The 12,332-nt window shown below is 40.9% G+C and overlaps 1 protein-coding gene across 1 annotated transcript in view; it reads left to right on the top strand.

Annotated features, from left to right (window-relative positions):
• The first annotated feature begins 8,517 nt into the window (after positions 1–8,517).
• Positions 8,518–12,332, top strand: part of LOC111231192 (protein APCDD1-like) — a 36,185-nt gene continuing 32,370 nt past the window's right edge. Inside the window, exon 1 of the mRNA XM_022758227.1 lies at positions 8,518–8,557. Within this exon, the coding sequence (XP_022613948.1) occupies positions 8,518–8,557 (40 nt within the window). The remainder of the gene's footprint in view (positions 8,558–12,332) is intronic.

Raw genomic sequence — 12,332 nt, 5'->3', positions numbered from 1 at the left:
GCAAGAGAAGAACATGAGACACTATCATGCAGCAGCTACTTGTTAGATTCCTTAGAGCATGACATACAACATTTCTGTGGTTGCACCATCATTAAACCTTCTGATCGCCATGAGGCAACAACACCTGATACAGACAGTTTATATTTTCAGTAACACACCAATAACCAATGTTTTATTTGCTCTCTTAAAGCCTTAAAGTTCAGATCTGTAGTTTAATCACAGCAGTCTAATTGCATTATTTGATTATTCACTCTTAAAAAATAATAAACTCTATCATGACATAAAAAAACAACTCTGAATTCAAACAGATAATTGGCCAGAGTTCGTTTTGAAAGTTTGGTGAATATAAGATTGAAAGTTCACTCTTGACAAAACTCTGGACTAAAAGGAGTTAAATTTCAGACTCGGCTGTTAAACTAACGCCGCCAAGTATTTCTTCTAAGTGTTTATCTGAATATCTACAATTCAGTGACAACCAGGCAACTCCCTCTGATGAGAAAGATTGCGTGATTCAATCAAAAGCTACTAAACGTTGATATATTGTTTTGATAATACTGTGACCTTGTGTGTTTCTTGCATTTTCTTGCATCTGTTGTGCGTATTACAAACTGCTTCCACAATCACAACATGCATCGCTGCAGCGTGCAAATGCAAAACTTTTACAAATGGCACTAGCTGTTGAAATAAGCATTTATTCATATGAAAAGTTCTTTTCATGACTTTCAACTTCCATCTCCCTAAAGCCAGGCTATAAGTAATAATGTCATCGACTTGTCTGGTTAAAAGCAAAGTCTAAAAAAAAAAAGTTCTATTAACTTAAAAGCTATGGCATGACTTTAAAAGGCGATGACTGATAGATGTTTGGCTCGTCCCAGAGCGTCACCAGAATCCTCAGTGAGACGCCTGATCTGCGAGGCCGCTCTGCAGTCATCTTCCTGCCACCTGTGAGCAGAGGGTCAGGAAGCGTTTCACAGCTTTACGGTTCCTCCTCCTCAGTCTCATGCCAGATCCTTTGGTGCATGCAGCTGCCTGTCACACCCAGGGGAAAACCACTTGGACAGAAATAAAATTCAATCCCTATATCTGAGTTTGTGGCAAACCTTCAATAGAACTGTTCATTATTGTTGGTTCTTTTTTTTAATGTTTTATTTACAAGTTGCCAGCTGGTGCAGTTCTGGCCTGCAAACATTATTATTTTGAACAATTGCCATTAATGTATTATTAAGTAGAACCAAAATAAAGCTGGGACAACTACTATCAAAACAGATGTTTTCAACTGTAGTAACAATGTGAACATTTTGTCCCAGTCCATCAAACCCTTGGACACAAAACCTATATTAAATCAGTGTGCTGGGACTTGAAGTAATCCAACACAGTCTTCATGCAAATCCCCCCCCCNTGGGAATCAAAAGAAAAATGTCTGTTATATCAAATGCTACCAAAAATATTGGAGAGAAATGAAAGAAACCCAACTTGGACAGTAATGCTGTGACCAGCTAAAGGTCAATATCCAACCTTCCATTCATTAGTAAGATTCATGAAAAGATACTTTCAGAGCAAATAAGCTCGTTTCTTACAGAAAACTATATCTGCATAAAATAATCAGTGACTTCAGACTAAACTCTGCTAAGATAGCCTACTCAATCAGGAAAAGTCTTTCTGACTGTGTGTTAAACTGCTTCAAAATATATACATCAAAGAGAGAGAGGTTTACATCAGTCTTGGAGATGATGTGTCTGAGAAACATCATCAACATCTGCTGTGAGGTTTGTCTTTCGAAAACACATTTTTCATCTCAGATTCTCAATATTTCATCTGATATTCAATTAGTTTGGCACACATCATATTTGGATTACCCCAAACACAACTCATACATATGTTTTTAAGTATCACCTATAACTAGTTACCAAAGCCTTGGAGGTGTAAACGGCCATAACTCTGCCAGGTCTGATAAGTTAATGATAATGAAGGTGAAAATGATGCGCATTTTCAATTTGTCCATAAAGTGGAAACACCGGAAATGGTGGAAAAAAGTCAAGATTTTACAAAAAAGATTTTTTTATGCTCAGCTTTGTGGATTAATTACACATGAAGCATGTGACTTAAACATGAAAAGTAACAGCAGATGTAGACATAGGATCTGTGTGAAGCGATGAGGAGGCTCCAGCCTTCCTCAACTTTATAAATGAAACAAACACAGATGCAATATTTCCATCAATATATCCACTTCTTTTCTTTTTGTTCCAAGTTCGACTGTTTTAATTACCTCATCCCTGTTGCACCGTCGTCTTCTGCAACAGTTTAATGGCGCCGGACTGGAGAATTAGCGGCACCACTGTTTATCTTGATGCGGTAGTGGATGGAAATGCACATTAATTAGCGTTTTCATTAGCCAGTTTTCAGAATATTTGTTTAGCAAATGGGGGAAAAAAAGAGCTAGAGAGAGAATTTGTAAGTGGATGTGAGTGTCACATTGTTGGTTTCACAAACTTTGAAGCTGTTCAACCACCTGACAAGCACTTCTGATGAAGCACACTCACAGTTTTACTTGTTCCAGTTTTTTTTTTTTGTTTTTTTTTCTTGTCGTCCCTCTGTTCAAACACTTGATTCGTCATGTATATTTACGGTTATGGTCGTGCTTTTACCATAAATCACTGCAGCTTCAGTCGGCTGAGGACCTCCGCTTCCCCTGCCTGCTTCAGACAGAACAGGACGGTGCCGAGTCAGCCTGTGTGTTCACCGAGCAGCTGGCACCACTGAGGACAAACAGGGGCCTGTCAGAGGAGGCCAGGGGCCACAGAAACCACAAGAATCCTGACTCTGGCATGGCAGCGCGGCAGCTCAGGCCTCTTTTAGGCTGGTTTAGACGGAGACAGGATCATGCTGCATCATGGATTTCTGTTCATTTTTAAAGATTTTAATCTCTTTTTCTGGTGTCGGCCAGTGATTAAGCTTCTCTCTTGCTTCTCATTGTCCACTCGTTTTTCTTCCCTCAGCGGGAGTCATTTGCCGCAGCTCATTCTCGTCCACTGTGAAAAACAACCTCAGCAGTCCTGAAAATCGCCCAAGGTAAACAATCCATCACAGAAAACATGACAGCTTAGGGGTTCTGTCAGTGTTTCAGCTTTATCATTATTCCTCTGAGCCGAGCAGAGTGTTTTCCTATCAGCGCTGCATTACATTACGCTCTGCTTACTGTCAATCACCTCTCACCCACAGGAAGACCTGGAGGAAGTACTCGCTCAGAAGCTTGTTGCCTCACAAATGTTGCAGTAACATCTGGGTCTTTCTTTGGGATGATTTATTTCCAGCTACTGGAAGCTGGACATGAAGGTCTGGGTTTGTAAGTGATATAAAAGTTTTTGCTAAAAGACTGAGGGAAAAGAGAACGAAGATGAAGACAACATCTTCAACGTCCTCCCGTTATTACTGTCCCCTTTCTCCCTGTTGTTTCTTTCTTTTTTTGCAGGGACAATTTCACCTTGACCCTGCGGGCCACTTTATTTCAAAGACCTCCTCCACAATGGGACCTCTCACTGCACATGGGAGTATTTACCAACGCAACACAGATGAAAAGACCTCCCTCCCCTCCTCTTCTCCTCTCTTTTTTTTCTTCTTTTTTTTTCCTCTTTCTGTCTCTCTGTCTCCCGCTCTCTGTCTGGATTGATTTAACTGTACTGTTTCAACTGTCTGTGCAGCAGCAGATGTCGGCCATACTGAAACTGAACTTGGAGCAGGGCCTTCTCGACTGGGCTCAGGGCTACTTCACATGTTTGACTCATTGTTTGGCTTGAGGGAGGGAAACAGCAGAGGTGGTGGAGGATCACCATTCTGCACTTAGAGCCAGTGTGGGCTGAGAAGTGTTTGAAAATGTATTTTATGCGTTTTATCGCACAAGATCGGTTTACTTGCGATGAAAAGCTGAACTCAGCCTGTGAAAACAGTTGTTTAACGTCTCCTCTGGAGGGGCTTTCTACAGTCTGAGAAAATCACATGTCATCAGAGGATGAGAGGAGTCATGAAGCATCTCTTTTTTTTCTTTTTCTTTGTTTATTAATGTCATTATAGCTCTTTAAATCTATTTTTGCATCTCATTGTCAGCTTTCTTACTTGATTTGTCCTCTTCTTTTCTGCTCATCAGTCATCTGTGAAGCACTTCGAACTGCACTAGCCTGTACGAAAAGTGCTATACAAATAAAGTTTGATTGATTGATTGATGAAGCATCTTGTGTCTCTTTTTCTGTTGATTTCAGCAAGAGACAGACGCTCCTGGCCTGTGAGTTTGTACTGTGTTTCCATTACAGACAGTTATTCCAAAGCTGAGGATGCTCTCGATCCCAGCACGATAAAACTCGCATCACACCTTCCTGTTACATGGAAAACATTTTTTCAGCTGTGTTGAAAAGAGAAGTCGGTTGTACCAAAAAAAGAAAAACAAATTGCTGAAGAGCTCCTTTAACTGCATGCTGAATGGCATCTGGCTAAGATGCAAGAAGAACAAAATCCAGTGTTCCAGCTCTTCATTGAACCCACAGTATGAGATGTTCACACTGAATTAAATATTCAAACCTGACGCTTCATAGTTGATGTGGCTGAACAATTCCACATTTCCCCAGAAGTCAGCCTGATATATTTGGTATATTTAGAAGCTTTGGGATTTCTACCAGTGATTTAAAATAAAATCCTGCGTTGTTGAGTAAAGCTTGGCTGCACAGCACGGATTTGTACCGAGTGACCGGGGGAGAGGTTCAACTCAAGACGACAACATGTCACTGAAAACACATTGCTGTTGCTGTCAGTAATCTAAGTCAGTAACTCCTCTGGCCTGATGTACAGTAACAAAACAATCAACAGTTGAACAATTAACATCCCATAACTCAGTATGAGGTTTATGTTTCATTGTGCGCCACTCCCTTCTCGTTCTGAGTTTTTACAGCACCCTGTAGAAATGACACAAACGTCTGCAGGGAGCCACGGAGAGAGAGGCAAACAGAAAACAGCGCACTCATCCAGATCTTCAGAACACGGCTTTAATCAGGACCAGGCAGACGGCCACTTTGAAATGTCCCCACTCACATTCATCTGCTCTGACATGTTTAGGGACACAGACGATAAAGGCCTAATGCAAAAAACATGTGAGAAAGATCCCTCGCTGTTTAAAGAGAGAACAAGAAGTTTTCAGCGTTTACAGGAATAATCATAATCATGTCACACAATGACAGTTTTTTATAGGATAATATCACCACTTCTTTTAGGAAATGTGATAGCAAAATAACTTAGATGCACATTTTCTCTGGTTTTACTGTCTCACTGAGCCTTTTGACAATCAAAGCAGCCTTATTTCCACCTCACATAGATCACATTCCTGAGGAGACACAAAGAGAGTGCAGTGATGCTTTGATTAGCCACACAGGACAACACAGGGGTCAACACACCAGAACAAGCCTCCCAGTTTCACCTCCTTGCCTCCAGCCTCTCCCTCTATACAGCCGCCTTAATAATACGCCTTCCGGGGCTTCTTCTTCCAAATCCCATCAGTCTGTTTGTCCGGATCTCGCTTCTGCGGCTTTTCCGGATCCTGAGAAAAGAAGGAATTGAGCTGAGAGAGACAGAGGAGGGCTGGAGTCACTCTCGCAGAGCGGTGGATCCAGGATTAGGTGGAAAAGAGCAAATACCATGGAGGAGTACTGAGGGAGGCAGCCGCGAGGGTTAAGACTCCAAACAATAGAAATTAATTAGAGCTCCCTCAGTGGAGAATTGCTCTGCTGATTAAGGATTGGAGGATTATTGGATAAGAAGATGAAATACTGTTTTTTTGTGTGTGTGGTGGGGCCTCCATCACTATCACCTCTCTCCATGTGTGAAAGTATGGAACTGTAAAAAGTATTATAGGATTTCAAAACACATGTTCACTTGACACTTTGCCATTTTTTAAGTTGGCTGTGTAACAGAACTGAACACTTAAGTTTAAGTCTGTAATCCTGTTTCCAACCATGTTTCCCTCCTTTTTTTTCTTCTCTTAAGCAGGTTTAAGGTCTTTCTTCTACTCTGTGTGATAGTATCATACAAATTCAAAGCACAAGTGGTTGATAGACAGAAAAATAATCAACCAACCATCAAGGAAAACATCCAAATATGAATTGGTTTGAGCTTTTTAATTGTAAGAATCTGCTGCCTTTCAATGTTTTACATCCCTTCAAATCAAATATCACGGCGTCACTTTGTACTCTGGGAGCTTGTGATGGGCATTTTCCAGCATTTTATAAACTTAATGATCAATCGATTATTTGAAGTCAATAATCAATGTAATCAATGAAAATGTTCTGAATGTCTCGTGCATCGTTTTATACACATTCCAATGCAAACTCTCCCTGTGATGTTTCAGACGTTGGGTTCTGCACTAGAATCTTAAATAAAGTTGGGCATGGGTTTTTACTGACTGAGCTACCTACACGTCAAAGTCTGTTAGCGAGTCATACCACTGCATATGTGACAACAGTTGTGTAGATGATGTCACTAGAGTGCGTTGGGGTTGGTTACTGCGAGTTTAAAAATGAAACAAGTCTGAGGGTGTGGCATTAGAAAGAAGAAGAAGAGGAAGCAGAAGAAGAAGAAGTTTGCCAGACCTCTGTGGCCTGCTCCTCATCTCTGCTGCGGGCCAGCAGCCTGACACTACAATGGACCTCGATTAACATAACACACCCAAATCTGCAAAACCAAACTGTCAGTGGTCAAGTTGCATTGAAGCTCAAACGGGATCTTTTCCTCATTTCTCCGAATTCACTGAAACAAGAAGAGTAGTAGATTTCTGATGGTGTAACTCACAATGCAAACACTGTGTTGTGTGTTTTTCTTTTCTTTTCTCTTTTCAATTTCAAGTTAAACTTAAGCTCAGAATTAGTAAATGTATGTTTTAACTGATTATATATATATATCACGATGAAAGAAAAAAGTAGGTTAGGGGCTGTTGTGCAGAATCAGTGTTCAAAGGCTTCGTCTCTGACTGGAAAGAAGAGGAGAGTCGCCTGCGGGTCAAAAGATCAGAGAGAGAACAGCAAAGAAACAGAAGTTGAAAAGAGACAGAAACTCAAGGCCAAGGTCTCTCTCTCTCTCTCTCTCTCTCTCTCTCACACACACACACACACACACACACACACACACACACACACACACACACACACACACACACACACAACAGGTGCTGCTGAAGCTCTGTTGTTGTTCTTCCCTCCAGGCAGACAGACAATGATGAGAAGGTGGATAATTTGAGAGCCACAGTCAAGAAAAATGTGTAGCATCCATCATCAATGATAACAAGGAGGATGTTGGAAGCCAATGAAATGAAAGAAAACTCGACAGTGAAGACTCCGTTTGGTCTCAGCACAACTTAACCATCCGTTGGTTCCAAATAAGACAAGTTTAATCCTAATCTGACGACTGGACTCCTTCAGGAAACCATTCTAACTGCTTCAACAGCAGCTGCTTATATTTTAAAACAAAAACTCTCTCATCTACCTGGTTTGTGTCTCTGTACAGTTTGGCTCTTTATTAATGAGTTTAATCTGAATTTTGTTTTTAAATACAAATAAACCCGATAAATTGCACCTTTCAGAAGAAACCAGGATCAGGAATGTGAACCAAAGAGTTTAAAAACAAGAAGCATTTTATTCTGGGATTGTCAGTTTGGGTTTGTGCATACAAAAGGATGATGTTTAGGTTTGTTTTGTTTTTTTTTGTTTTTTTTTAACTTAAGTCAATTTCTATATGTTGTCTTATTTTGAGAGGTTATTGTATAAGACATACATGAATAAATGTACAGAGAGAGATTTGGCACCATGATCTTGATGCAGCTTTGTGAGTTTGCATGACGTGGTGGTGAAATGACTGAAGTTATTTGAATTTATTTCAAGATATTTAAGGACTCAAAGCATCTCCAGATTCAGCAGTTGACTAACACACCTTACGCACATGGGCGTTTGTACAGTTCGCACCTAACGGGAGAAAACTTCAACACACACTCCACGCCCACAAAATCCCTACAGAGGCGAGGCGCAGGAGGAGGAGGAGGAGGAGGAGGAGGAGGAGGAGGGGAGAGGGGGGTTCAATCCAGTCTGGTCTCTGAACACACGTACAAACACTCCTCCGAGGCGCAGGACGCACGGAGGATCGCGCTGCCTCACTTTCACGTTGAATTATCTCAGTGATACAAAGTTTAATCCCCGTAGAAAAAACCCCCAAAAAGTTTGGACTTTCCTTGGTGGGATTCTTTGTTTTGAAGCTCAGGTACCGCGGGATTTTTTTTTTCTCTCTCTCTCTCTAACCAACCGGAGGTGTGTTTCCTATGATGCGCAGACATCACAGGAGTGTGTGCTCCACGCTTTGGATCCATAATGTGAGGATTTGTGTCGGAATAAACAAGGACGCTGCGTAAAGGAAAACCTCAGCTCCCCAGTGTGACCAGTGAAGCTCGTTTCAATCCCCCACCTCCCCAAAAAAAAGAAAAAAAAAAAAAGCGGAATGGGGCCGTCATCTGCACTGCTGCTCATCGCTGTTCTGGGTAAGAAACTTTTCCATGTTTTGTGGGATTTATTATTCTGCATGTGATGTTCAGTGCGGTGCAACAAGTGTGGAGGTTTGTGGGAGTTCATGGCTCCAAAAGAAGCATGTTTTACTCCACGTGTGCATGGACAACAAAATGCTCATTCAGCCTAAGAAAGAACCTTTGTTTCACAAAGTTTTACCCCTAAAGATCAATCAAATTATATATAAAAACTTTAGAAACTCAAGTGGATTTTGAAATGTTTTCCACTTCCTCTGTGCAGCATATATTTGTCAGGTAAGAACCTGTTCACCTCAGCACACCTGTTTACCATCATGGCTGTGTGTTTGCGTCTGTGTGGACTCTTGGATCATAATAATATTTTCTTATGCCACTGTGATGTAAATGTTTGAAGGCTATAGATAGCAGGCAATAAAAAAGCTTCCCTGGGGCAACTGGGCAGATGAAAGCACTGGGAGAGTTAAGAGCCACTTAAAACACCCATTCTTGATGAAAACCCTGTCTGAGCAGCAGAGGATTATGGGACTGCAGTTGACCCAATCCATCTGCTGCCAGTGACAGTGGAAGGCAACATTTGGCTGCAACTTCAAATGACGGGGTTGAGATAAAACGATAGGCTACAGTATTTGGACTTTCCACTTATCCTTAAGTGTGTTTAAGTGAATGTAACGTTCAATTAAGTGGTGTGTGTATTGCAGCCTTTCATAGTGGCAATGGAAACGCACTGTCAGCTGAGATTAGTGTGTGCTGTAAATTTACTGGGGGGGGGTTCACCGAGCTTTCGGAGAGTGAAACAGCAAAGTTTGAAAAAAACACCCAGGAGGAAATGGACTCACGTGGAGAAGAGGCTTCTTGTTCTTCACCTTCTCACTGCTGTGAATCCTCTGCTGACTCTCAACAGGCCCTTCAAGTTTTATTACAGCTGTATATATTCAGAGATTTAAAAATGTAAGCAAATGATCAAACTGTTTGCTCAAGTAATAGATTATCCTGGAAATTTTCTATGTTCATCTTGGTGATGGATTTTTTTCTTTTTCCTTTGGTGGCAGAGTTGGAATTGAAGACATGTTAGTTTCTGTCAAAGTTTGGTCATTTCCAGCACAGAAAATAGACAAACCACCAGACTATGGCAACAGAAAGAGGAAAAACGGTTCATAGAAAATATTTTAACCATTTTAATCACAATGACAAGCAAGAACTCGACCGATATCTCTGAGGCTGATACTGATGCTGATATTTGAGAGCTAAAAACTCAAACAGCTTACATAAACAGACGTTTTTGGCATTGTACATGCAAATTTGGATATGGAGGAGCCTTGACATGTAGTGAGGCAGGATATTTAACAGTTAAATAGCAGAACTTTACTATCAAAGGTGACAGTAACAAGGAATATTAGATCAGAGAAAATTTTAAGCAGACTCCTTCACTTGAAATGACTGTATATTACATTTATGACAATACAATTTTAATACTGGTAACACAGATACAGGAAAATGTTTAATTTGAGAAAAATATGTCACAAATACATACAAATGCACCACATACATTTATATACTCATTTGCAACCAACTTTATGGTGATTGTGCAAGTGAATTTAAAGAATTTAAAGACACTGGCTCATAGAGGCATCTCAACCAAAAGAGATATAAAGAAACATGCTGCAATGTTAATATAAGACAATATTGGCCGATGATATCAGCCGCCGATATGATTTTTCGGGCTCTACTACAAGTTTCGGTCGTTTTCCGTGTTGAGTACCAGACACCAGCATTATATCAGCTGTTCGAGTTGACTGGAAATCAAACACTTGGTGTGACTTTTCAAAGTAACATGAGACAAATAACAGAGCTTCAACAAGGCCAAATAATCAGTGCTGTGATTGCGTCATCAGGCGACAGTCAGAAAACTGGCAAAATAATTTCATATCAGGGGGAACAGTCCAAAAAAAAACATCAAACTGATGTCAGTGTAAGATGGACAAATGCAGTCAAACTGCAGCAGCAAGAGAAAGAGAGAGCAGCCGCAAGTTCAGACATACCAACAGAGGGAAGGCAGATGGTGCTAACTGCTGTGCAGCATGTCCCTCTGTTTCAGTTGTGTTTCACTGGTGATTCATTCAGAGCTGAAGGAAGAACTCAAATCACTCATGTAGCTGAAAATATGTATTCTTTATTCTTACAGTGCTGATAAGGACTCTTAAACAAAAATCACACCCCAAGGTCAATTTAGTATCTGGTCTCTATCAGTAGACTGAGTTTGTCAGTTGTCGTGGAAATGCAGATGTTGGTGTTTCCGTTTACTTCCTGACTGACTTTACTATTTTTGTCCACGTTGGCTTCAAAGTTGAATTTCAAACATCATTGATCTTAGTGACAAAAAGCCTCGGAAAAGCTTGAAAGCTCCAGAACCTCCACTAAATGGAGTTTGAGGTGAGACTGAATGGGCCCTGTTTGCGTGAAACCGTTGCTCCATGAACATGTGGTACATGTAAGTGTGTTATGACTCTTAAGATGATGTCTGAAACACACTGTGACATGACACTCAACCTCGAGTTATTTCCAGGCTTCCTGGGAAGCTGAGCTGCGCTACAAGGGCAGTGACGGCCGGTCGGTCCGCCACTTTGGTCCAGACTCAAACAAATATTACAGATGGAATGCCATGAAATTTTACCTCTGTGAAGGAGACATTTTTTTGGCCTTTAGTGGAACATCTCAACAACTATTGGATGTAGATATCCACAGTGCCCTAGAGGATGAAGTTTAATTAAGTTTTGAAGATTAGCGTTGCTATTGTGATGTTAGCGCACTGATGTTAGCATTCAGCCTCAGAACTTTAGCATGGCTGCAAACTCCCCAAAAAAGAAAGGCAGTATTTTATGACCTTACATGATGAATGTAAAATCCTTATCTGGGCAAAGTGACTCACAGCTGCAGCTGTCAGATACATGTGGACTGGAGTAGAAAAAGTACAATATTTCCCTCTGAAATCCAGTGAAGTAGAGATAGAAAGAATAAAAATACTCAAGCACCAGCACCGACTTTAAAACTGTACTGTACTTAGTTATTTCCCACCTCTGGATTTAGTTACTTTAACGTATTGCGATATTTTCTCTACCCCCTTGAAGTCCTGCGTGGTCACTGCCAAACTCTGAGATAACACAAAGAACAGTCCTTTGTCTGGTCTCTGCTCTGGCGCTTCTGGATTTCTTTTTTTTTTTCTCTCTTCCCATAAACGATGTGGAGTCTCTCTGCTTGTCAGGGGTCCCAGCGCTGTTACCTCACCAGTGGGATCAGGCCAACTGGAAATGTTCTCTGTGGTTTAGGGCTCTGGGAGTTTTGTGGGCGCTTTGATTCAGATAGAGAGCAGCAGTTTGGGAAAGCAGCGGCAGCGAGGGACCAGAGGGTTCGAGTCGAGCCAGTCTGATGATTGCCCTAATGAGGGAGGAGTTTTGTTTGTGTGTGTGTGTGTGTGTGTGTGTGTGTGTGTGTGTGAAGAAAGCTGGAAGAAACTCCCCCTACTCACACATTCAACACTCGTTAAAGTGTCTACACAAAGAGATGTATGACGCTTCCTCTTAAAAAGTAATTTTACAAACAGGCTACACACAACCTCCTTTTAATCATTTTCCCATTTATTTCCCTGTAAGCCTGTTTTCCATTTTGAGCGGGTTCACTTTTGGCTTTGATCTGATATAGCTCTTTGTAAAAAGATTTGTAACTGTGTTTAAAACTGTTCTAAATAAAGCTCATGTTTCATTATGATCCTGATATT

This window comes from Seriola dumerili, unplaced genomic scaffold (assembly GCF_002260705.1).
Source record: "Seriola dumerili isolate Sdu_G_001 unplaced genomic scaffold, Sdu_1.0 BDQW01000291.1, whole genome shotgun sequence".
In the NCBI taxonomy this organism is placed as follows: Eukaryota; Metazoa; Chordata; class Actinopteri; order Carangiformes; family Carangidae; genus Seriola; species Seriola dumerili.
Note: the sequence above shows the minus strand (reverse complement) of the source record. Positions and strands in the feature narration are given on the sequence as shown.